Source organism: Notolabrus celidotus, chromosome 8, assembly GCF_009762535.1.
Source record: "Notolabrus celidotus isolate fNotCel1 chromosome 8, fNotCel1.pri, whole genome shotgun sequence".
Classification (NCBI taxonomy): Eukaryota; Metazoa; Chordata; class Actinopteri; order Labriformes; family Labridae; genus Notolabrus; species Notolabrus celidotus.
Window position 1 is genome coordinate 7,806,151 of NC_048279.1, and position 26,361 is coordinate 7,832,511.

At 39.3% G+C, this 26,361-nt stretch overlaps 2 protein-coding genes and 1 long non-coding RNA gene across 4 annotated transcripts; all 3 read left to right on the forward strand.

The window, feature by feature from the left end:
• The first annotated feature begins 1,265 nt into the window (after positions 1-1,265).
• On the forward strand, positions 1,266-3,304 carry LOC117816778 (N-lysine methyltransferase KMT5A-A-like). The gene is made up of 4 exons (XM_034689102.1): positions 1,266-1,300; positions 1,833-1,948; positions 2,800-2,956; positions 3,168-3,304. Exons 2-4 carry the CDS (start codon positions 1,837-1,839, stop codon positions 3,292-3,294), a joined length of 396 nt encoding a protein of 131 aa, XP_034544993.1. The 5' UTR covers positions 1,266-1,300; positions 1,833-1,836; the 3' UTR covers positions 3,295-3,304.
• Positions 3,305-4,014: 710 nt separating this feature from the next.
• Positions 4,015-17,106, forward strand: LOC117816779. Of its 2 annotated transcripts, XM_034689104.1 has the most exons (9): positions 4,015-4,048; positions 4,484-4,582; positions 4,937-5,035; positions 5,388-5,486; positions 7,262-7,399; positions 7,530-7,631; positions 13,195-13,308; positions 13,561-13,677; positions 15,653-17,106. In XM_034689104.1, the coding sequence occupies exons 1-7, from the start codon at positions 4,025-4,027 to the stop codon at positions 13,240-13,242; spliced, it is 609 nt and encodes a 202-aa protein (XP_034544995.1). In that variant the 5' UTR covers positions 4,015-4,024; the 3' UTR covers positions 13,243-13,308; positions 13,561-13,677; positions 15,653-17,106. The 2 variants fall into 2 exon arrangements, 1 of the variants encoding a protein (XP_034544995.1); XR_004632012.1 differs by lacking the exons at positions 4,015-4,048; positions 4,484-4,582; positions 5,388-5,486 and having other exon boundaries at positions 5,008-5,035.
• Positions 8,164-9,051, forward strand: LOC117816780. Its single transcript, XR_004632013.1, has 3 exons — positions 8,164-8,203; positions 8,324-8,449; positions 8,806-9,051. It is a non-coding gene; the product is annotated as an uncharacterized LOC117816780 (long non-coding RNA).
• Positions 17,107-26,361: the final 9,255 nt, after the last annotated feature.

A 26,361-nucleotide genomic window follows, 5' to 3' on the forward strand; every position in this document is an offset into this window, starting at 1 on the left:
TCATAACAACACAGAGCGATGCGCTGTACTGACTGAAGAACTTTGCACATAAGGTAAGTTTATTTTGAGTTTCCTTTTTTTAAAATTCATTTTTTTGACTGTGTAGAGTTTTGTGCGACTACAAGAAACGATTCTCCTTAAAAATATATAAAAAGTACCATTCTATATAGATTGCTAATTTTAGCTGCTAAAATTAGCAGCTAGATCACTGAATGCTAATTGCTAGCTACAGGTTGCTAGTTTTTATTTTATTTTACATAAACTTCATTAATATTTTAAAATGTATTACATAAAACAGAAGAATATGGGAGTACTGATAGCATTGTTCCCTGAAATACAACTATGTCAGACTGTTTGCTTGCTTCTGTTAGCTAAAGCTAGTTAGCTGCTAACCAATAGCTTTGGAGACTGTCTGTGCTTTCACTTGCATACAGCCTGCCATTTTAATTTATGACAATGCAGTGAACCCTACATTGAAATTTGGTCATAATTCAATATAAATGGTGTTTTGATTTAATTAGGGTATATATATATGGTCCAGTTGGTACATGGATTAAAACATGAATGATAGTTGGATGGATATGTCACCTGAAATACAACTATGTCAGACTGTTTGCTTGCGTCTGTTAGCTGAAGCTAGTTAGCTGCTAACCAATAGCTTTGGAGACTGTCTGTGCTTTCACTTGCATACAGCCTGCCATTTTAATTTATGACAATGCAGTGAACCCTACATTGAAATTTGATCATAATTTAATATAAATGTGTTTTGATGTAATTAGGGTATATATATGTTCCAGTTGGTACATGGATTACAACATGAATGATAGTTGGATGGTATTGTCACCTTGGGCATAAATTACATTGTCATCATTTCATATTGAACTCCTCGATGGGATACATTTAGTTATTTTGAGAGCTATTACATTTAAAAACATATAAATAAGATGGACCTACTTTCTGTGTTTCACTTCTCTACATGCTCAGGGCATGTGGATGCTCTGAGCATGTAGAGATGATGTGGATGCTCTGAGCGGGCCCCGTGTGTCATGCGCGCAGCCGAGCACATGGCTAATTAAGCCCGTGAATATTCATGAGATACCCGAGGGGAAGACGTGGAATAGTCGATCGTGATACCTAAAGTGCGGAGTTTCAACGTGGTGTCTAACGTTAAAAGACGTCAGGTGAGCTATTAGATAAATGTGTTTTGCCGTTTTCTGAGGGGATATTCGCGTCGTACTTTACTATGAAAGTGTTGATTTATGGTAGAAACTGTTGTGCTAAGCTACGAGCTAACGTACAGGTGATTTACAACTAAGTGCTGATAGTGTTCAACGCAGGCTTGTATTTTGCAACTGACTGCGTTTGAAGGGGCCATCCGACCACACGTAACGTAATGTTTGAGTGGTACAAAGGTTCACATATTGCCAGACAAAGCATTGTAACACAAACTCTGTGCTTCGGTATATGCTAAATGCTCCACGGCAGGCTCGGGCCTAGTCAGGTAAGCAACCTGTGGTCCGAGCCACCCTTTAAAGTGTAACACGAGTTATGAAATAATCAACCGATGTAATTATTCAGGGGTGATGATCTATGTGGAGGAGTCACAGTAGTTGAAGCATGTATCCAAAATAGCGATACTCGTACCACATGTTATGTTTCATAATTGAGAAAATAAATAAATAAAATACGGTGCGAAGCTACTCTGATAACTTTGCAACGAATATCACAAACCTTCGAACATAAATATGTCTCATTGAAATCACTAAGTTAGTTAATGACCATCTGTTTTCTCATATAGCACAGCTGTGTAATGATATAAAATATTTTCACAGAGCCATGATGTCCAAAAGGAAGTCCAGGATAAAGCCTGTCGAAGATGCAACGTCGTACATTCTGTCTTCCAGAGACAAGCCATGGTTTGCAGAAAGATTTATCAACAATATCAAAGGTATGACCTCAAGCCCTTTTGGTAGCTGCAAATTACAGCAGTGCATTTCTAAATACTATTCATTAACACACATTTAGAATGAAGAAATATTTAAGCTACTTGTCAGAAGATATCTTACAGAAAAAAACTGTCTTCAATCTGCTGTTTTGTTAAAATCCAATGCATTCGGTATAGGCATGTCTAAATAAGCTTGACTTCCATCAGAGAAGTTTCAAGTACACACTGGTGAAATCAAATATAGCCGGTTTGAGTTATTAATTTTATTTCTGCTGTATTTATAGTGTCCAGCACATTCAAATACCATTAAGGTAGGTGCTAGACCAATAGAAGACAGTAATGAAAATGTAAAAAGGACTGAACACTGCAACTGTCAGGCATATTCAGAGGTTACATTTTAAGTTAATGCGCAGAATTAGTTAAGCAAACAGAGAGCCTAAATACAGACTCGTGGGTCACGTGGTTAACACATGATGATCCCTGTTAAACAGAAAATCCACATATATAAAAAAAGTCATGCTACATACAAAACATTTTTAGAAAGACGCATATGATACACAACTGTCAGAGAAGAGCCTCACAGAACAAAAGTACATCATTAGACCAGTGACCCATGCATTCAATTTGGCTAATAACTAGATAAAGTCATCTCTTTATTTAAGATGGTATGTTTCCAGAGCATTTAGGAAACGAAATACAGCTCACAGATCTTCCCAAAGGAGGGGGACGACATATTAATCTGGGGTCAGCTCAAGGAGCTACAGAGTACAGACTTTTTTTCATGCTGTATGGGAAAGGTTAAGGCAACTTGGTATGTCTTTGACTGAAGTTTATTTAATTCTGTGTCCTTGTAGGAAGAGGAGTGTTTGCTACCGAACCAATTGAGCAAGGCTCTTTTGTGTTGGAGTACAGGGGTGAATTCATATCAGTGGAAGAATGCCGATCAAGGCACTACTCAGAGACACAGAGTACATTCCTGTATGAATTTCATTGGCAGAAACGCCAGTGGTGGTAAGTATATGAGATGTATTTTTAATAGCAATTAGGGTTTTCTTGTTTAGACCTGAAACATATTTAAATATGTATAAATTAACGAGTAAAATGTTAGACTTAATGTGCTTTAAATCTTAAGTGGCTCTTCAATAAACTGTGAAGATACACTTTATAAAAGTTGATATTTGAGTAGCACTTAGTTTGATGTATTGTTTTGTTTATCTTTTAGTATTGATGCATCCAAAGAAGATGGGTCCCTTGGAAGATTAGTGAATGACAACCACAAATCTCCAAACTGCATCATGAAAAAAAGTTATAGTAAACAACAAGCCACATTTTGTGTCTGTTTGCTGTGAAGAACATAGAAATAGGAAGTGAACTTGATTACAACTATGGTGATTCAAAATGGCCATGGCGTAAAAAGGTGAGCTTGTTAGATCATGCATTGGTCACACTATATGATTTTTAAAGATGTTAAGTTCACTTCACACAACTTAGGTCTTGTAATTGAGAATCTTTGAGTCATAGTAAGACCAGTGTCCAAAGTGTATTTTTCTAAGAAGAAATAGTGACATGGGAAGTTCCTGAAACTGGTTAATGGCTGTATTTGAAGACCAGTAGTTCTTGTAATACATTTGTGGGCTGTTCTACATTGAACATATCAGGTATACAGACCATTCCTAAAGCAACTGCTGCATCACGCTTCATTATAATTAATGAAACTGTCTACACAAGGCTGAAACCAGCGCTTAAAAAGTGGTGTGTTGGTGCTAAGAGATCTGCGTTACAAACATAAAAATAGTCAAGTCTTCTATTTCCATTTTTACATGAGATTTTACATAGAGATGGATCATAAAGTCATGTCTCTTTTATATTATAGATTAAAAAGTAGTGACATGCTGTTTTCAAAGACAGTTTTATGTGAGCAAACTTTTGTGACCTATAAATATGTCCAGACTCATGATTCCTGTCAGAGCTCACTGTCATCTTGTTCTATATCTAAACACCAGGTGACATACAAGCAGGATCCTGCAGCAGCAGAAGAAGAGATGGCTGTGCTTCCTGTTAATCTATCTTCCCACGCTGATGATGATGATGCTTAGCCCAAAGGTAATGGAAAGAATGAATGTGTTTGAGTTCTGTACAGGGTACACTATTAACTTGACAGACTAGTTTCTATTTGACTGCCATTTGGTCACACACACGTTTCAGTTCATGTCCTCATGGGCCCTGTATGTTACACTTCATGCAAAGGATTTTTCCAACTTTTCTCTTCCACACACACACAAGTTTCAGTTCATGTCCTCATGGGGTCCTCCGTATGAACTGCTTGTTTAGTGATTGTGAACCTACAGGAAAACACTTCTCACCATCAAAACTTAAGTATTTACACTACAAATAATGCACTTTCTGAGCTGCTGCATACTGAAGAAAATATTTGAAGTGAGATCCCATTTAGGGCCTCTTTTGTGATGTCATGATAGGGAGACCTCTAAGAATGACCCTCATGGGGCCCTCACATCTTGTTCTATATCTAAACACCAGGTGACATACAAGCAGGCTCCTGCAGCAGCAGAAGAGGAGATGGCTGTGCTTCCTGTTAATCTATCCTCCCGTGATGATGATGATGATGCTAGCCCAAAGGTATGGAAAGAATGATGTGTTTGAGTTCTGTACAGGGTACACTATTAACGTGACAGACTAGTTTCTATTTGACTGCCATTTGGTCACACACACACACGTTTCAGTTCATGTCCTCATGGGGTCCTCCGTATGAACTTGCTTTTTTAGTGATTGTGAACCTACAGGAAAACACTTCTCACCGTCAAAACTTAAGTATTTACACTACAAATAATGCACTTTCTGAGCTGCTGCATACTGAAGAAATATTTTGAAGTGAGATCCCATTAGGGCCTCTTTTGTGATGTCATGATAGGGAGACCTCTAAGAATGACCCTCATGGGGCCCTCACATCTTGTTCAATATCTAAAACACCAGGTGACATACAAGCAGGCTCCTGTAGCAGCAGAAGAAGAGATGGCTGTGCTTCCTGTTAATCTATCCTCCCATGGTGATGGTGATGATGCTAGCCCAAAGGTAATGGAAAGAATGAATGTTTTTGAGTTCTGTACAGGGTACACTATTAACTTGACAGACTAGTTTCTATTTGACTGCCATTTGGTCACACACACGTTTCAGTTCATGTCCTCATGGGGTCCTCCGTATGAACTGCTTTTTTAGTGATTGTGAACCTACAGGAAAACACTTCTCACCATCAAAACTTAAGTATTTACACTACAAGTAATGCACTTTCTGAGCTGCTGCATACTGAAGAAAATATTTTGAAGTGAGATCCCATTTTGCACCTCTTTTGTGATGTCATGATAGGGAGACCTCTAAGAATGACCCTCATGGGGCCCTCACATCTTGTTCAATATCTAAACACCAGGTGACATACAAGCAGGCTCCTGCAGCAGCAGAAGAGGAGATGGCTGTGCTTCCTGTTAATCTATCCTCCCGTGGTGATGATGATGATGCTAGCCCAAAGGTAATGGAAAGAATGAATGTGTTTGAGTTCAGTACAGGGTACACTATTAACTTGACAGACTAGTTTCTATTTGACTGCCATTTGGTCACACACACACACGTTTCAGTTCATGTCCTCATGGGGTCCTCCGTATGAACTGCTTTTTTAGTGATTGTGAACCTACAGGAAAACACTTCTCACCATCAAAACTTAAGTATTTACACTACAAATAATGCACTTTCTGAGCTGCTGCATACTGAAAGAAAATATTTGAAGTGAGATCCCATTTTGGGCCTCTTTTGTGATGTCATGATAGGGAGACCTCTAAGAATGACCCTCATGGGGCCCTCACATCTTGTTCAATATCTAAACACCAGGTGACATACAAGCAGGCTCCTGTAGCAGCAGGAAGAAGAGATGGCTGTGCTTCCTGTTAATCTATCCTCCCGTGGTGATGGTGATGATGCTAGCCCAAAGGTAATGGAAAGAATGAATGTGTTTGAGTTCTGTACAGGGTACACTATTAACTTGACAGACTAGTTTCTATTTGACTGCCATTTGGTCACACACACGTTTCAGTTCATGTCCTCATGGGGTCCTCCGTATGAACTGCTTTTTTTGTGATTGTGAACCTACAGGAAAACACTTCTCACCATCAAAACTTAAGTATTTACACTACAAATAATGCACTTTCTGAGCTGCTGCATACTGAAGAAAATATTTTGAAGTGAGATCCCATTTTGGGCCTCTTTTGTGATGTCATGATAGGGAGACCTCTAAGAATGACCCTCATGGGGCCCTCACATCTTGTTCTATATCTAAACACCAGGTGACATACAGCAGGCTCCTGCAGCAGAAGAAGAAGAGATGGCTGTGCTTCCTGTTAATCTATCCTTCCGTGGTGATGGTGATGATGCTAGCCCAAAGGTAATGGAAATAATGAATGTGTTTTGAGTTCTGTACAGGGTACACTATTAACTTGACAGACTAGTTTCTATTTGACTGCCATTTGGTCACACACACGTTTCAGTTCATGTCCTCATGGGGTCCTCCGTATGAACTGCTTTTTTAGTGATTGTGAACCTACAGGAAAACACTTCTCACCATCAAAACTTAAGTATTTACACTACAAATAATGCACTTTCTGAGCTGCTGCATACTGAAGAAAATATTTTGAAGTGAGATCCCATTTTGGGCCTCTTTTGTGATGTCATGATAGGGAGACCTCTAAGAATGACCCTCATGGGGCCCATTATGTGGATCTCTCTTTCTGTAATTATTTCTCAATGGGTGACACCTCTCACTATTAAAGTTACCATAATTATTCCCTGTTCTTATTTTACACTTTCTAAACTGCTGCATGATGAAGAAAACTTTTTGGAATAAGAACTGTGCAGCCTCTTTTCTGATGTTGTGAGAGTTTATGAGACTCCTAGAAAAATAATTCTGCTTGGCTAAAAGTTTTATGCTTATTAGAAAAAATCTCATCACATACGCAAAACTTTCTAACTCTTGAATATTTTTACGTCCAGGAATAATCTTTTAGCTTTTTGTCGATACTGAGGGACTGTTGTACTAAAGGATTGGGCAACTTTTGCACTTTTTGAAAAAACAGGCTTTTTCATAATTACCTGTGCCTCATTACAAATAACAGCTAAATCACAAACACTGGTGCTAACAGCCCAGCACAGTTGGAGTGAAATATGTATAGTCCTGCTTGTGGTAACTGCACCGCAGTGTTTATAAGAGATGTTATGCTCAACCCACCTGATTATTTTGTCTTTTATGATGTTTAGGAATTTACTGTCAGAGGATCATCCCTGGTGGATTATTCCGACAGTGATGAAAGCAATGAGAATTGTTTAAATGACCAGCCATTGGGTCCACACTGTGATGAAGTTGTTCCAAAGTTGAGAAGGACAAAAAGCATTCTGGTATGCCCTTGACACTTAAAATACCAATAATTTATTGATCAGTCATTTACCCTTTTAATCTTTTCCCTGTAATTGATTTTGATAAATGCAAACAAAAATGTATAACCGCACCCATAATATCACTCTGCAGATGAAAACAGTTCCAGATTTTTCTGATGATCTCTACGATTCAAGTGATGACGGTACAGAGGGCCCTTCAACTCAGTCCAAGTCTGAGATGGCTTCACAAAGGGTGAGTGGAGGCTGTTGCTGTCCTGAAAGACTCTTTGTTATTGCTCTGTATTATCACTTAAAGGTTAAAACCTTCCAAACTGAATACCTCTTTTACTAACTACACTGTCAGACATACATATAATTGGTCAGATAGTCATAATTGCACGTCTGTTGCTCTAGTTGGTGAGCTTGGTGTTGTTTTTTTGTAGGTGCTGCCCTTTTAGTTGTAAATATTCATTCCATTCATATTTCTCAAACATTTCAGTACATTTCTGCAAACAGTGTGCCTTTTTAATTCTTACCTCCACATTTGACAACATATTGGGATAAATTTACTAAATTTTTCTGACATAACTAGAGTATTTCCTTCTAACATTTAGGTTTGTATCACTAAACAAAAAGAGATAACCTTCACCCAACACAACTCTCATTTGTAGATGGAGACATTACAAGATTTTTGTCAACCTCTTTGTGATTCAAATGAGAGTATTGTGGAAGAAAACCGATGATGCGGATTCCATAAAGGACCATTCCGATGTGCAATCATACATTGAAGTTGTTCCAAAGCTGAGAAGGACAAAAAGCATTCAGGTATGGCTCTGACACTTTAACTGCCAATAACTAAGTGACAGACCTCTCCCTTTAAATCTGTTAATTGTAATTCATTGTGATAGTTTGCAAAAAAAGGATGACTACACACTCTTTTTGCAGATGAAAAAAGTTCCAGATTTTTCTGATGCTCTCTACGATTCAAGTGATGACAGTACAGAGGGCCCTTCAACTCAGTCCAAGTCTGAGATGGCTTCACAAAGGCCAAGGAGAGGCTGTTACCGTCCTGTAAGTCTCCTAATTACTTTTTTTGGGTAATCACTTTGAGGGTAGTGCCTCCCAAACTTAAAACAAGGTTCCCTTACTGAAGTTCGAGACTTGCATATAGATGTTTGAAGGTATTTTTATTCAATTTGTAGTTACTGATAGTATATACCCAAATATTTTAGTAGATTTGTGCAAGTTTTTTTTATTAATATAAACATATTGACATAGTTAATTCTTTTTAAATTTTGGTCCCTTAGTCGGATGTAACTTAACAGTATTTCTCTTTATGTGAATTTACTGAAGCACATTTTAATCATATTTGTAATAAGGGAGGGAGGAGGTGAGTTATTAATTTAGGTTTTCTTTTTCTTCTTAAGATTCAAAAGATTCTTGTAGGATCAGATGCCTCAAGTGTAGATAGTGGAGAGGAGTATGTTCCAGGTCGAATGGAGGAGAGCACAGACAGTGACTGCAGCTTGGAAATACCCATGGAAAATAAAAATATGAACAAAGTATCTACTAGTCCAAAAAGATGCAAGCCTTCCAGTAAGGATAGGTTCAAGTCTTCAAGTCAGAGCACATTTAAGTCTTCAAGTCAGAAAAACTTTGAGTCCTCCAGCCAGAGCCAGTTTGAGTCCCTCCAGTCGGAGCCAGTTTGAGTCTTCCAGTCGGAGCCAGTTTGAGTCTTCCAGTCGGAGCCAGGTTGAGTCTTCCAGTCAGAACCAGTTTGAGTCTTCCAGTCGGAGCCAGGTTGAGTCTTCCAGTCAGAACCAGTTTGAGTCTTCCAGTCAGAACCAGTTTGAGTCTTCCAGTCAGAACCAGTTTGAGTCTTCCAGTCGGAGTCAGTTTGAGTCTTCCAGTCTGAGTCAATTTGAGTCTTCCAGTCAAAGCAATTTCATCTCCAGTCAGAGCAGCAGCTTTGAAACAAGCAACGGTCCTGCTGAAAGCAATTGCATGAATGAAGAGAAGGTGGGGCAAACATGTACTGATGAGGATGCTCTTGAAAACCATGAAAACAATTCATCCGTCTATGTGAATCCAGTTTTGAAGAAGGAGGATGGTTCAAGACTGTATAACAAGAAGCATCACTGCTTTTATTGTAAAAAAGTAGTTCAAAAAATGTCAAGACATTTGTTGCGTATGCACAATGATAAAATTGAGGTTGCAAAAGCATTCAGTCTTCCAAGAACTCAAAAGAAAGACGACTGCACTTAGATTTCATCAGAAACAAAGGAAACTTTGAACATAACACTGAAGTTTTGGAGAGCCAGAAAGGAAAGCTCATCCCATTCAAGCAACCAAAGAAAAGACTGAGGGACAAGAATTTCTACATTGTGTGTACTGCTATGGACTGTTCACAAAGAGAGTGATGTGGCGCCATTTTCAGGTTTGCAAATTCAAGCCTCAGGACAAGACATCTAAAGCAGGGAAAACAAGGGTCCAGGCACTATGTGCTTTTGCTGAACCTGTTCCACCTGATTTAGTGATGCATACTGGAAGTTCTTGAATGATATGAATCAAGACAAGATTGCAATAGCTGTAAAGCAAGACAGCTGCATTCTGGAATACGGCTACAGACTGTTCAAGAAGAACGAAAGGGTAATCAGCCAACACCAATACATTCGACAAAAGCTGAGGGAGCTTGGCAGGCTGCTTCTGGCAGCAAAAAAAGTTGCACCAGTGAAGACCGTAAAGAACTTATAAAACCTGAGAAGTATGCTCATGTTGTAACTGCCGCAAGACACTTGGCGGGATTCAGTGATGAAACGGGCAAATATAAATGTCCATCACTGGCCCGCAAAGTTGGACACAGCATGCATGCTTTGGCTATGTTTATGAAGTCTGAAGGATTAAAGGCCAGAGATAAAGAAACTGTCCAAGATGCTGAGGAGTTTGCCCAGCTGTACCAGGAGAGTTGGAAATTTGACATCGCCAGCCAAGCACTGATTCAGCTCGACCAGTCTAAGTGGAATTCTCCTCAGCTGTTACCATTCACACAGGATGTCCAAAGTCTTCATGTCCAGCTGTCTGAAAAACAACAGCAACACTTAGATGCCCTGAAAGAAGAGGCTTCCCCCCTCAAATTGGAAAGACCTGGCCAAAGTGACCCTGGCGCAAGTCATCCTCTTCAACCGCCGGAGAGAAGGAGAGGTATCGAAAATGCCCTTGTCTGTGTACTTGTTAAGAGGACCAATCAGAAACACATGACGATGTTAACTTGGCCCTTACAGAACTTGAGCAGAAGCTCTGCAAACATTTTGTCCGGATAACCATAGTTGGAAAGAGAGGAAGGAAGGTCCCTGTTCTCCTCACTCCACTCATGAGGGAATCTCTTGATATTCTGGTTTTGAAGCGAGAAGAATGTGGGGTACTGACTGAAAACAGTTTCTTGTTTGCGTTGCCTCATTCTGTCCATCACCTCAGGGGTTCTGACTGCATAAGACAGTTAGTGCATGAATGTAGTGACATCAAAAATCCCACAGCTCTAACCTCAACAAAACTCAGGAAACACATTGCAACGCTCTCTACTGTACTGAATCTGAAGAACACAGAACTTGACCAGCTGGCAGATTTCCTTGGGCATAACATTGATGTACACAGAAAGCACTACCGCCTTCCAGAGGGGACCCTCCAGCTTGCCAAGATAAGCAAAGTCCTCCTGGCATTGGAACAGGGACGGCTAGGAAAATACAAAGGAAAGAGCCTGGATGAAATTCACATCGATCCAAATGGTACTTAGTCATAATATATTTTAATGCAAAGATAAAGGTTCGAACAGGACAAGTTTTTAGTTGTTAGAGTTTGACTATAACAGCACAATTTAAATTCAACTATTTATTTAGTCAGTCCAGCTGTTTATGTTCCCCTTGTTGTACTCCTGATTGTCAGAGGTGGATCACTACACTTTCAGCTGTCCAACTCATTCATACAGTATTTTGTCAATTCACATTTCAGAGACTGTTGAAATTGAGGCCTGTTCACAAGAGGACATAGAAGGTATGTGTGAGGCATTGTTTTACACTGGTTGGAATATTTGTGTCTATATTTTCTTATGCTATACAATGACAGCAGGTTCCCCTACTTATTGTTAATTTCTGGGAATGCACATTTGGAAAAGTGACGAGATCTTATCACACAACATTTAGAGCTTTCACATATTTGGTGACTTTTATAGAATCTTTATTTTTTTTAAATGTATTTGCTATATCTTAAACTTGTCATCCGTCAAATTAGAAGAGTGTGCACAATTTTTTTTCTGAGTCACCTTTGATAGATTCATGTTATATACTAAATTATCATGAAAGAAAGGATCAAATGCAGCCAGCTTACTGAAAGGTACTTCTGTCTTGTTTATTTGTTTAAACTATTTTCTGTTACCAGATGCCCAGTATGGCAGAAGCCCAGGGTCGGAAAATGAGACCAGCACCACATCACTACAAGAAAGCACCTTTGCCCCAAACCAGAGGAGGAAGTTTGCTAAAAAGAGAGGTAAGCTTCTCAGGTTTAATTAGTTAATTCTATTTTATTTTCAATGAGGAACTTGGTTCATACAGTTGACAGACAAAACAAATTCAACAAACCCAAACCAATTATGACTCATGTCATCAGTGGCATATGTTGTGTTGGTAATTCTTAAAGGACCTTAAAAAACACTTTATTCATAAAAAGAAAAAAAAGCGCAATTCTACAACAGCCCTCCTGACAATAATGGTGCAAAGGTTAGTGTGCTGTTAGCAGGGGGGCTTAGGGGTAGAGGGGAGAAACCCTTTAGTCTGAGTGACAAGGACCTACAGTATATAGATGCACAGAGGACATGGGGGCCTAGTGGGTGTTGGGTATGTGTTTTCTTCTGTAATTTATGAGGTATTCCTGTAAGTCTCTTGTGGATGCTGCTGAGAGGCTCCTGTCCCTGTCTGCTGATCTTGTTACTTGTCCTCACAATCTTGTTCAAGGGGTTCAGTTCAGCACTTATTGAACCAAACCACACTGGGTTGTTAAAGGGTTGATAAAGGTTCCACAAAGCATCCATAGAAAGCTCAGAATACTTTTGGCTGGCCAAGAAACTCTAGAATAACAGTTTACTGCTGCTCTTCAGAATAAGCTTGTCGTTGATGGGGTTGCCAAGATATCTACACCCTTAAACATGCTTAGTTTTACTGCCCTTTACCTTCAATGTCAGTTATAGTTGAGCTCCGAACAGGCATCTGCTTATTGTCAGGAACAGGGGCTTTATTCACATGTATTCTCTTGAGCACCCCCTCAATATCCCTTGGGTGAAAACTCTACATATATCAGTGTAAGCAGGCACATTGTACACAAGGTTGGTACTCAGTTCCTCCCACTCCAGTTTGAAGCTGTGCATAGTTTGGACTTCAGTGTTTGGAAGGCCAGCAAATGTCTTAACACCTTTCCAGAGATCCCTGGTTTTGGCCTCTCGGAAAACCTTTGTCTGATAATTCCTGTACTATTTCATTATTTAGCCTGCCTTGAATAAGTTCAGCCTCAGTCCTGTTGCCTGAAGCAAAAGCTGATTTCTTTTTGTGTCTTTCAAATTTTTAGTGGTCCTGGATTCTTATCATTTTCACTTTTAATACAATAACTATGTGTTCACAAAGATAATATAATTTGTGAGAACATCAATAGCTTCTGCCATACTTGTCTGGGAGATGAGCATTTCCCAGTCAGTGCACTCATTGTCTTGCAAGGTCTCAGTGGCCTCCTCATTGCACGGTTGCTTTTTAAAAATGGCCTCTCTTTGTACACAGTTGCTAGCATTACAGAGGCACAGGAGTCAGAAGATGAGGACAGTATGATGTCACTGCCAGCCAGCACCTCTGCAGCGTCTGCCCAAAACCAGAGAAGTTCTGCAAAAACTAGAGGTGAGCTGAGAAGAATAAGGCAGGTTAATGGACGAATTCTGTCCATTTATCTGTAAAAGACACAGTCACCATGTAATAATTATATAATTGTATAAAATCTTTACTGTCTATCACTACAAGTTCATAGTTGTCACAATGACAAAACAAGGTATGCAAAGACCAAATGCAGCCAGCTTACTGAGAGCTACTTTATATTCATATTTTAGTCAATAGCTGTCTTGTTTATTTGTTTAAACTATTTTCTGTTATCAGAAGCCAGGATGGCAGAAGCCCAGGAATCAGAAGATGAGGCAAGCACTGCATCACTGCAAAAAAGCATCCCTACAGCGTCTGCCCAAAACCATAGGAGGAAGTTTGCAAAAAAGAGAAGTAAGTTAAGAAGAACAAGGCAGGTTATTTGACTGTGTGACATTTAATATGCAACTTTAAGGCCTAGTGTGTAGTAAGCTAGATAGATGGAGAACACAGAAAAAAACTAACTTCTAGCAGACCAAGTTAGCCTGTAACTATCTGTTGCAATCAGAGGTGCAGGAACTAAATCCACTAAATTTAATTCTCAACAAAATTTGTTCTTGTTTTTTCATAACTCTGACTTGTTTCCTTTATGAAATGGTTGGTCATACTTTTCTTTTCACTGCAAAAGTCATTAAATTCATCAAAATAGTGAATGAACAGATATGCAATCCCACAAACTGTGGGTTGCTAAGTCAAAGGAATAGACACATTTAAGTTTCATGTAGTTGTGGATTGTGATGTGTATTGTGATTTATAGACAAGCTTGAAGCTCTGGTATCTGCATCATGGTATCACATAGGCTACATGGATTTATATTATATGATAAAGTTTTAAGGCTGTGAAAACCACAGGTGAGGGAGGGAGATAGCCCTAAATATGCATGTATTTAAAGCTAGGAGAACTGTGGTGAGTTGTGGGATTAAACAGATTTGTTAATTATCTGTAAAATCCTCCATGTTGAAAAGCTTCAACATTTTGTTCCCAAGTTTTTTAACTGATATTAAGATATCTTTGAATCAAGGAAAAAATACAAGCTCACTAAATGGCTGAAATAAGTTCACCAAAACAATTGAAAAGTGAGATTTGAACCAAGAAAGACTTGGGTCGCCATCTTGGACATGCCTAGTGTAATAAAATGTGGTCAGACATGTTAAACCTATTGGATTTACAGTTATCTTTACCTTATGCAGTAGAAAGAATAGCTTCACTTTCAGAAAATATAGAAAGTAAATTCACCTGATGACTGCCATTGATATACAGTATAAGCTCTACACGCTTTGGGGAAACACTCTCCTTTGAGTCCCTGTTAGTATTCAGCAGTCTCATCTTTGTTGTGCTTTACGTAACTAGACCACAATGTCTATGAGTCGAATTAAAAAGCCAATTACAGCAGTTTAAAACCAGAAATCCCTCAGCTGAATTCTAACTTGGAGCCATAGATCTGGAAACATGTTTATAATTACTTTAACTTGGACTACATCATTTTATCAGTTTATTTTCTCTTAATACTTGACACAGCATAGCTTACTTAAACTACTCAGTTTACTTGCCTCACCTGCGCTGAATTCTGTAATGCATGTGTGGGGGACCAGGGTAAGGCTGTCTGGGTAAGTCACAAAAGTCGTGGGTTATGTTTTGCGTGTGGCAGTGGAAACACTGCACACCCAGTAGGTAGGACAGTGACATGGGATTAACTTGATTCCTTTTAAGATGTTTTGTCTATTTGGTGAATTATTTCATGGATGAATTCAGTGACTAAAAGGGAAATGAAGGACATCATTTTAATAAAGGGGACATGTCAGAAGTTCTGAACACAGGTAGGAGTACAACAAAAACTGAAGCCTTTTTGATTTTTTTTTTCTGCATGTGGATGAACAACACTTTGCATTTGTGAACATTCATTAGCACATAGTAGGGTCTACAGTCAGAAGCTCAGCATGAAGAGTATAGACCACCTCCTTCACAGGGTCATCATTGGTATGGCACTACTGTCAGCCTGGGAACTAAAATGACTGGATAATATTTTAAATCTGGGGTTGACTAAACCATGGATAAGCTAACTTAAAAGACCTCCATCACCTTGGGTTTATTAGGTTTTAGTTCTGTGACACCTAGGGGGTTGTGTGTAAAAGAGCTATAAGGCACCCATTTAGTTAATGGTTGGTAAAACTATGTATATTTTTCTGACTGTGGGAGAGTCCTGTATGGTCTCTCAACCAAGTCAGTACTTCATTGGATGACCAATGGAATCAATCTGATATTGTTTCAGTTCTAGTTATGATTTAAAATTCTCAAAACTCTGTAACTTGTCCTTTTTATGCCCATTTAGGTAAACAAACTGCTGTTAAAAGAAACTGGACACCAGAAGAATGTGCTGCAGTACGACGACATTTAAAGAAATTCATTGTGATGGCGCAAGTCCCAGGGAAGGAGGACTGTCAGCGCTGCATCACTGCAGAACCTCAAGCTCTGAAGAGCCGAGACTGGAGGGCAGTGAAATACTTTATTAAAAATCGAATTTCTTCTCTGCGAAGAAAAATAGAGTGAAAGTGTTTCACTGAACAGGGTAAAAGATAGGCTAGTAGGAGGAAGTTCTATAATATTTGACATAGCCCTACTGGAAGCAAAACAAAGCTCAACAATGTTTTTATATTCTCTGAAGTCTCACACATATAAAATAGATTCTTGCATTATAACATAAACTGAGCTCAGGTGCACCAATGTCCCACTCAGTCTGGCTGTATTTATTCCTGAAATGATTTAGGGAATGTGTTACAGTAGTCATAAATTTAACCACTTTATGTTAAAATATGTTTATATCATAATCTACTTCATATAGCTGAGACTGAAGAGGATCTGAAAACATGTTTGTGCTCTGTTTTACCTCCGGTAAGGACGTCTCAAATACTAAAGTACGTCAAAGTCTCCAATGTTATCATGTTTTTATGTTATAATGTTGTGTTTTTATCAACACAAGGAGCTGTTTTCCTGTTACCAAAGCTCATTGTAATACTCAGCACTTGATTTGCAGCATTAACAGTTTTCTGCATACATGTTATAAGTTATTACATTATGAGAAAATTATAACATAAACTAAGCATGCAGCAATTCTTTTTGTACTTTTTTCTCAAAATAACAAAACTCTGGCTTACTTTATATTATAACTTTTTAATAATGTAGCTTATTTCATCAGGCACATTACGCTGTTGTAATGTAATGTGTTTATTGTTTTGTAGTATGTTCAGATTATAACAATGAGCTTTTATTACACTAAAGTAATTACTTTATGTGTAGTTAATTACATTTTTTAAGTTAAATACACTATGTGTAGTTGTTGTTTTAGCCATTGCCTCCAGTCATCATAAGTTGGTTTAGACAGAGCTGTTTTTGTTGTTGACTTTACTCAGACCTTAGTTTGTATTATTAACATTTAAAATGCAAATATTGTCTGACAGTCACTCTGTCTTTATCCACAAACAACACATGCTCACTGAAGACAAAATGTGTTGCAGAGTTCATTTTAGGGAATGTTTTCTGTAAAAAAAATGACCGATGGTAGTTCCAGAATGAAAAATGTTAACCTTAAATAAGATAAAGGGGTTTGTTGTCAAGAAAAGTCACCATACTTTAGAGAGTTTTCAGCGGGTGATTGTTTTTTAATCATCACATCACTGCTGTGTCTACCTAATGTGAGGAGAGGAGATGCAGGATGTAAATCTGAATGTAAACCTCTGCTGCAGCCCTGCAGTTTGTTTGTTAATAAAAAACAAACTAAAGAAACAACTGATATCTCCATTTAGTTAATGGTCCCTGCTAAGATATAAAGGCTAGAAATATTTGTGTGTGTGTGGAAGTGGATCCCACAAGTGACGAATGCTAGAAACGGGGTCCCATAAGTAGCCAAAAAACTAGCACAGAGAAAAAAGTTTAGAATTTGGATTAACTGAAGTCACTGAAAATTTTGTTAATTTTTTTTAAGCTTGCCTGATTTTTTACAGCAGTCTGGGACCACTGGAAAGGGTGGGTCCCACAATTGGGTAAAAAACGTGGGGCCCCGCAAAGTGGCAAATACGAGTATGTGTGTGTGTGTGTGTGTGTGTGTGTGTGTGTGTGTGTGTGGATTCTGCATTAATGAGTGTGTATCAGTGTGTACCAGTGTGTGTGTGCAGCATTAGCCTGGCTGTTCAGCTGAATGAGCTCACCTGCAGTTCTATTCCTGTCGAACTGTGGTTAGCTGCGAGTTTCTTTGACAAGTGATGCTGTGTGTTGTGCGTGTGTGTGTGTGTCAGTGTGTGCTGCAGCTGCGTTCATGAGTGTGTGTGGGCTGCTGAAGTGTATGACATTTAATACTTTTGACATCGAGTTGGTGCAGGCTGGACCTGTGGGAATATTTCAAGTCAATATTTCAATACAACACCCACAATCCCCTGCAGCTAAAGACAGGAAGTGTAAACAGAAGGCGTAATAAGCGAGGGATTTTGTCAGACTGAGGTGATATATGGAGGTTAACAATGTGTATGTCTGTGCCTGTGTGTATGTACAATGTCCTCCAATGATTTTCTGTAAATGCTTCTTTTCTCCTTCACTTTACTTGCGTGTGTGTGTTTGTGTTTGTGGGTGTGTAACTGGGCCAAGTGTCATAGCTCAGCTGCTCACTCCCCTTCACCTCACTGAGATATGAGACAAGGCTTTCAAGTGTAGCGGTCTGCAACAAAGTCGCTCCACAGAATCTAACACAGTGGCAGAGGAGCAAAGGACACAATCACTGCTGCAGATGGACACAACATTTTATTTCATGCTGAGCTGCAATAAGGCCATAGCTGCAGTTAAGGACAACAACAAGTGACTGCTGAGAATTTAGTAGTGCAAAAACCTGCAGTTCCTTGAGTGTCCACTTGAAGCTGGCTCTAAAATCCAAAGGAAACCTTGAATCTGGTACAGAGACAGCTCTGCTCTACTTCAATGTATTTGGACAACTGAACAGGCCAGGGTTTTGTGTTACAGCTCATCAGTTGGAATCTCACTGGACATACATAAATGGCAAAAAGGGGTGTGGTTGATTTGACTCACAGGTGGGCAGGTTGTAACCGTTCACCAAGAGGCTTAAGGCCCACCACACATTCTCCTTTAAATTTCTAGATCATCTAGAAGTTGTTGTGAGTCAGCATTTTCAGTATATACTGCCTTCTTTGTGCTCCACAGTACCTCCACAAACAATGATGTCACTGAAACTATGCCAATTTTCATACAGTCTAACGCCAAATTCCACTGGATCTGTGTCCAGTCCGTCTCTGATCCATCATGGCACTGGAGTTGATAGGTTTCTGTTTTAGTCAACTCCCATTCCGTTGCATTCCGGCTGCGTCTCTGATCCAGCACGCAAGACTTATTTTTGAAGAAGCATGATGCATACATACAGAGCAGATGGAGCGGGACAGGAAGTCAGGCACCATAACAAAATGAAAACAGCCGATTAATTTTCAGAATAAAACACTCTGTGTTATCACCAGATCGTATTTCATTTAACTACAACAACAAACCGTCATGATGAGTGGAGCCAGGCCTGGAGTCAACAGGTCAGAGGTTTCAGAGGACCACAAAGACAACATGGATGAAGAGAGGAGGAGGATTGCTGATGCAGTAATTACCACAGGAAAACCTTGGCCACGAGTCCAGCTGTCTGGCGGTCCTGCTCCGTGATTCGCTCTGAAATCCCAACCCGTGGGTGTTGACAGACGAGGGAGCAAGGAGCAAGGAGGATCGGAGATGGGCCAGAAATGGATCTGGTGGGTAAAGCCACATAGAATTCCTTTAAAGTTAGTTCAACAAACCTTTAGCAAATAATTTCTTTTAGGTGCAAATTATAAAAAAAAAAAAATGAAACAATAACATCCATTTTTCTTCCATTTCAATGTCAACACTATCAGCAGTTTGTTGCATAGCACATAGTAACCTTAAGACCATAACATCAAGTGACTTAATCAACTTTTATTATTACAGAACAATCAAATCAAACAATCTTTTTTTCATGCTGTGATTCATCCAATCTTACAAAAAGAAGTTTATGCTCATTTTATTGCCTAGTGTTTATTCATTCTTACTTCCAGTTATCAAATATGGAGTATTTGTCACCCACACAGTAGCATCTGCTTTACGGTTCACGCCAAAGTCTTTATTGAGATACTCTTTGGCATTTGAATAAGGGTAAGTTTTTTGAATCCCTATCAAGGGATCCTGAAGAGATCTTCATGTTAACATGTTAACGTAAAACAGTCTGTTTGGTGAAGTCTAGCTGCCCTCATGTTGACTTTTTTTTTTTTTTTTTACCACAGGACTCAAACCCTGATCTCTTGGGAGTAAGTCCTGCAGGATTTTCTACAAATCCATTGTAGCCATATCACCTTTACATGACTTGGTTTTAAGTGAGACTCTTGCCCCCTAACCTTGGTGTTAGTTAGTAGCCTGATGTTACTAATACAGACTCTCAAGGAGCCAAACTTGTCCCATAATAACTTGAGTTATACGTTGATCACAGTGCACCGCTTTTGTCGGGTGAATGTATGAGTGGTGAACAAAACCGCTCTGAAAAGGGACCACACGCTGATTGGTTCAAAAAAGACAAGATAGAGCCTCTATTCAAATGAAAACATTTCTCCACTAGCTGAGTGTGTCCCTGTCTGGTAACGCCCCACATTTAAAAACAATCCCTCTGAACTGCTCCTGTACATTATATGAGGCTGTAGCTTGGCTTCTTGACTGACTTAACAGTGCTTCAATGCTGCAACACGACAACTCTGTCACATAAAGATGACATGTGACAGAGTTTATAAGGGGTTATAAGTCAGAGGAGAAACGCACTCCATGTCATTGTCTTCTCCTGTGAAGTCCAACCTTCAGAGACAGATGACAAAACAACATAAATCTCACAGGCGTGCTTATTTCTCCTCTGGCAATTTTTTCTCCCCAAACACAACCACAGCAGGCGATAAAAACAGCAGTGGTTGGGGATTTCTGAGTTATGACTTTATGTGTAATCTAACAGAGGAGGGGGTTAAAGTTACCCTGAGGTGGAGTATCTTCACAAAGCTCTCATAATTACTGCCAGACTGTAACACGTGTGCTGCTGCCCTACAGAGGACTTCATCCCCTGACTGCAGGACATCATGTCATATATCGATGCACAGCGGGATGCATTCTGGCGACTGTAACTGTGAGAGACACATAATGTGATGCGATCGAAACAGACACTTGGGTCATGCTATAAGGAAAAGCCTTGAATGAAAAGAACCCGTCATATAGCAGTGGAGGTCATTTGTGGGGCAGCAGCCACAGAGATGACTGGATTTTGATTGGCTGCAGCATGTCCGTGTTCTCCCTTTGTAATGTACAGTGTGACAGAGCACCTGTAACTCTGCTGGTTAATCACTGTCACATGCTTCACTGCTGGAGCATCTGCCATAGACATCATTTAATGATCCAGCCCTCTGTCTGAAGTCATTTCTCTGAATTATTGCTGATATATAACCCAATGCTCTTCAAATATGCATCAGGGCTTCTTCTGTACGGAGAAGTAATGTAGGCAGAGCCTCACAGGGTCAGTGCTAACGCAGAGGATCATGGTCTCTCTGAAAAGGAGGACCGGCTGTTCAAGACCGGATCACTTAAAATACATTAGGAAGCTTTCTGCATTTCTGAAGCAGATATTGAAAACACATTTACAAGCTGATAAAACAGTAGTGATATATTTCAGCACTGGAGAGAAATAACTGAATTCAGTAGTAATATGTTTAGAACCTTGTTCTGCACTGATTATTTAACTGTCTTTATTCAGCTGTGCTTTTTTCTCATGTTTCCCCAAACAGAACCACAGCAGGAGATACAACAACTCAGTGGTTGAAGATTTCTGATTCAGTTAAAATCAAAACAGTAATATCTAGAGTATATTTAGGGTCACAAGAAGATTGCTCAGCTTTTGCACCTGCTAAACATGTAGTGGAAAAGATACTGTCTAATTCATGAAGCACGTGCAAAAGGTTAAATGGTCCTCAAACGGCTCTGCAGGGCAAATAGCGTCTCTGAACACCAGTGTTGTTTGCATACGTCTATTTAAATGATACTTTTTGCATTCATTTGGAATAAAAAATTGTTGCTTTCTGTGCAGACCAGGCTCATTGCAAAATATACCTCATTCACAAACACTGGCACTAACGGCACCGCACAGGTAGAGGGAAATATATACCGTCTGCTGAGAGCCGGTGGGATTTAGCTTGGAGTGCTTATTGGTGTTATCACGGTCAAACTCTGCAGTGATCAAGACAACAAGTCCAACTTTGGATGACTTAGATATAATATAACTGTACATAGTATATTACTTTATTAATCTGACATGCCTAATTGTATAATAGTCAGAGGTTAAATCAGTCTGAGGCTCGACTCCTGAGATTTTCTTTCATATCGAGCGAGCTCAAGGAAGTAAGCTTGATAGAAACTGTGAAATGTGTGTCATGAATCGAGTCCTAAATAAAATGTTAAGGACTTCCCTGTTCCTCCAGCTTGTCATATATGTTGATAGAATTCTGCAGCATCGGGATTAGAATCAAGCGGTAACCCCTGGCTGCTAGAATTGAAGCCAATGTGGAAGTGTTAAAAACTGCAGTTCCTCGAGTGTCCACTTGAGGATGATTCTGGAAGTACCAGAAACCACGTACACACCAATTCAAAAAGCCGATCTCTACAGCAGAAATAAACATGTTTACAGCCTGGTACAAAAAATGAGTGTAGTCTGGATAGCTAATTTCTAGATCGGCACACACTGTACATGGATTCATTTTTTCATAACGCAGCAATTCGGAGTATATTAAGATTCGAGTTTTCCATTATGAGAGGCACAGCTGACTTGATTGACAGGTGGTAACACTGTAGCTGTTGGTGAGGAGGCTCAAAGCCCGCCTCTTTACCTCAACAGAAATTAGTTTGAGTTCAGCATATTTAATATGGTTCCCGCCAATGATTTGCTTCAAAACAGCGCTTCAAAAACAGATGGGTGACGTCACAGATACTACGTCCATTATTCATAAAGTCTATGATTAGAGCACACAGTACAGCTCTGCGCAGCATAGTAGGAACATACTAACAGCTCATCTCAGGCACAGTAAAATGCAGAAGTGTAGCAAACAGCACAGAGCTGCAGAACTCTGTGGATGTTTTTTTAAGGTGAATATTATTAGAGAAATGTGCTTTGTGATCTGAACCTTTGGACAGAGCAGGGGAAATGATAAGCAATTCTTGGTGCTATTTGTGGCTGCTATTCATTCTTTCTGAATTCCCCCTCACTCTCTTACCAGAACAAAGTTATTTATGATTATTATTATTCTGTCTCATCACTCTATACGTTTAAAGGTGACATATCACGCTTTTTTCATTAATATATTGTGGTCTAAGAGGTCCCCAAAACATGTCTTTAAAGTTTATGCTCAAAAAAACACTTTGAAATCAGATTTTGGCATGCCTGAAAAGCCCTCTTCTTCAGTCCTCCTCAGAACACTCTGTTTTCCCTCTGACCACGCCCCCTCAGGAAGTGGATGTGGCCTCGGCTCTCCAGCACATTGATCTAATGTTTACATGTTGGCTGAATATATACGGCTGCTCAGAGATCACGTTACTTCAACCCTCTGAATCTGATCCAGAATCTGATCCTGACGGAGAGGCGCCTGTAGCAGGACCTTTCTGAACGATTGGTCACAGATTTAGTGTTTCTTGTTGTTTTATTTATCAGTATGTCGACATGTGTCTTGGTACACAGCTACAAACATGTAGCTATGTGGCTATGCTAACTAGCGCTAGCACTTATCCATGATAAATAAAAATCATCCACTAGATCTTCAAATCTGCAGACGGGGGGGGTAAAACCGACCTTTGTGTTTATTAAGACAGCCTACAACTAGCATGCCTCCTTCCTAAGCTCCTTGTTAGCACACATTTGTGCAGGTAATAAAAAACGTAGGAGAAGTTGAGTTGTATCTTATACACTACTTATACAGTCTATGGGCTGAAAAAGCTCCGAGCTCTGACTCCGTGACAGACCGGATATTGTTGTTACGTAACAAAAACATGGAAGTGTGAAACGGCCCGTTTCACACACATTTACAGAAAGGTGTAGAAATCAAAACAGGGGCAGAATGGATTTTTTTCATTCTGCCCTGGCATGTTCGTAGACATGCCAGGGACACATATTTCAGGTAGAAAACCATTAAAAAGTCGATTTTGCATGATATGTCACCTTTAATGATGATCTTCTATGCTGTGGAACGTTGTGAACATGTTTAGGCAGCAGAACGTGGCTGCATTCTTGCCTTGAGAGATACTCGTTTGCATTGCATTGTTTAAACTAGATACAAAACAATATTCAAGACAAAGCAGTACTAAAAAAAAACATATCAAGGTTATTCATACTAGTAAGTAGATTTTGTTTGCAGTGAGTCAGCCTCCTTTTTACATCAAACCAACAAACAGCACATAACAATACATGACAAAGTGACAAAGTGCTGAGTGCAAAAAGGGTATCCCTCAATAAAAACAGGAAATGAGCAATCAACAAGAACAGAGTCTTCAAAAACAAGATAGAAATAAAATCAACCATCAGTCAATAAAAACAGGTTACAAAGTGCCACCAGTAAAAAACAAGATAAAGGAAAACAAGAAAAAACGATCCATAAATAGTGGAGAACTTGATAGTACAGCATCATGCTGTATAACTGTAACTTGTTGATAATACTGATGGCTGTCAGTATTTCAAATTAAGATTGAACATGTTTCGGGGATTTACTGAATCTGTTGGAGGCACTCATAAATTGTATCACAAAAAAGGAAGAAACTTGTACTTTGTACTTTAAAAAATGGGACTTAAACATATCTAAATAAATACATATGCTTCCAACAACAATGGAGTGCCAAGATGTTTTAGTAAGACAAAACCATAGACTGTATAAATAATGGATGTAGTATCCGTGACGTCACCCATCTGTTCCTGAACGCTATTTTGGAGCCAATCGTCGGTGGGAGCCATATTGGAAATACTGGACTCATCCAAAAAAGTGTGACGTAAAGAGGCAGGGTTTGAGCCTCCTAGCCAACAGCTATGTGTTCCCGCCTCTCAGTCAAGTCAGTCATGTCCTTATTTGGGCAAAAAACTCGTAATCTTAATATCTTCTGAACCGTCACATTAGAAAAAAATTCACCCCTTGTACAGTGTGTGCCGATAGAGAAATTAGCTACTGGAGCCAAGTCGTTTTTTGAACCAGGCTATAAACATGTTTATTAATGCAGCAAATATCATCTTTTTTGAATGTGTGTGTGTGTGGCTTCCGGTGTTTCTGGAGCCAGCCTCAAGCGGATTCTTGATGAATTGCAGTTTAACACTTCCGCATGGGCTTCATGCTGGGTTGGACAAAACCTATATTTCTTAGGATTGATGCATGTGAAAATATCCCAGAAATCATTTAAGCAAATACAGCAAACAGGTACCCTTAAATTCTCACATAAATTAAAGGTGCCTGGTTGTCTGACTCACCCTGTGTTTGACATTTTTGAAAGTAATATTGTAATTTCTGTTTCATTAAAGCTTTAGTTGTATTACAAGGTTACTCAGGTGCATAAAACATAGCGTGAATTATCCTTACACCATAACATGTTCCAGTTGGAAATACCTAGCAACGTAGAAAATGCTTTTACTTTTAATTCATCAGACATTGTTCATGAATGGAACGGTCACTCAAACTAAATCTGCATATTCTTAAAGAAGAAACATATTTTGCTCTAAATGTGGAGTATAAGGGAAAAAAATCCTCACCTGGCTTCTTCCTTGTGCCATCTGAAAAAACTCTTTACATTGGTCCTTCACTCCTGATTTTTAAACTGTGCAAACACTTGTCAGTCAGTCTGCCCATTTAACAGAAACAAGCTCTTCAATAAGCTTAGCAACATGGACAGTAACACAGACTTCACTTTGAGTGATGACATCTGTGTTTAAAAAGAATGTTGGCATCTACCTGCGTATCACCAGCAACCATGTGACAAATCTCAACCCAGCAGTCAAAGGGCAAGAGGGACGTTTCAATCATCCTCTTGCCTCATACGCTGAAAACACTCATAAAGACGCATCATTCAAGTGTGGTAAAACGACTCTGCATCAATTCACGCCTCTGCCACATTCAGAAATAGTGAATGTCAATGATTTAGAACCAAATTGTAACCCTCCATCACAACCAACTCGATGTGGAGCCCTGCACATGTAATATGCTGTAGAGTTACCGAGAACATCACAATTTAAATCCAAGGTCGCCCGCACAGTGTGTCGTAATGTAGTAGGTGGAGGTGCACAGAGCGTTTTCTGGGTCGATTATGTGCGTCAGCATGTCGTGGACTGCTGTTGACTTTTACTGACAAAAATGAATGCAGAGATTGTGACATGTGTTAACGTGCTGCAGGCGTAAAGTGCCCTTCATTTTAGCCGTAATGCGGTCTGACAGCACTGTACTCGCTATATGATGCACTGAAACCTACAGATGTTTAGAAAGTTCATGAAGAAACCTCGAAGTGAGTGAGGGGGATTTTGAAAAGAATAATATGGAGACATCAAGGTTTCTTCTTTGTGCCTTCTCTGGAAATGCATACACTTTTGACTGACATTATAGTTGTGCTCAAAATTATAGGTGTCAAATTATGTGCCTTGTGTCCTGCCTTGTCAGTCAAAGCTGGAGGAATGAGTGTTCAATACCACATCAACAAAGACTCTGCAGTAATAACACGATTTTTTCTTTCCTCCAGAAAACTTCTAAATGCATGGCTGTGCATGAAATAAAGAATTTGAATGTGTTTTTTTTTTGCATAATAGAGATAATAGTTGAATGATTTTTTGTGTTTGAAGGAAAAAATCAAATGAAAAGACAGAAAATGGATGAATTTATTCAAATTGTAGTTTTTATGCGCTTGCCTGTCAAACTATTGAAATCCTGTAAATATTAAGTTTAACCTCCTCTT

Excerpts from the sequence above, each read along its gene's own strand:
- LOC117816779 (XM_034689104.1), top strand. The coding sequence starts at position 4,025 with ATGATGATGATGCTTAGCCCAAAG. Across the intron at positions 4,049-4,483 it reads TGATGATGCTTAGCCCAAAG|GTGACATACAAGCAGGCTCC; the intron begins GTAATGGAAAGA and ends TCTAAACACCAG. Across the intron at positions 7,632-13,194 it reads CTGAGATGGCTTCACAAAGG|TTGCTAGCATTACAGAGGCA; the intron begins GTGAGTGGAGGC and ends CTTTGTACACAG.
- LOC117816778 (XM_034689102.1), top strand. The coding sequence starts at position 1,837 with ATGATGTCCAAAAGGAAGTCCAGGATAAAGCCTGTCGAAGATGCAACG. Across the intron at positions 1,949-2,799 it reads ATTTATCAACAATATCAAAG|GAAGAGGAGTGTTTGCTACC; the intron begins GTATGACCTCAA and ends GTGTCCTTGTAG. Across the intron at positions 2,957-3,167 it reads TGGCAGAAACGCCAGTGGTG|TATTGATGCATCCAAAGAAG; the intron begins GTAAGTATATGA and ends TTTATCTTTTAG.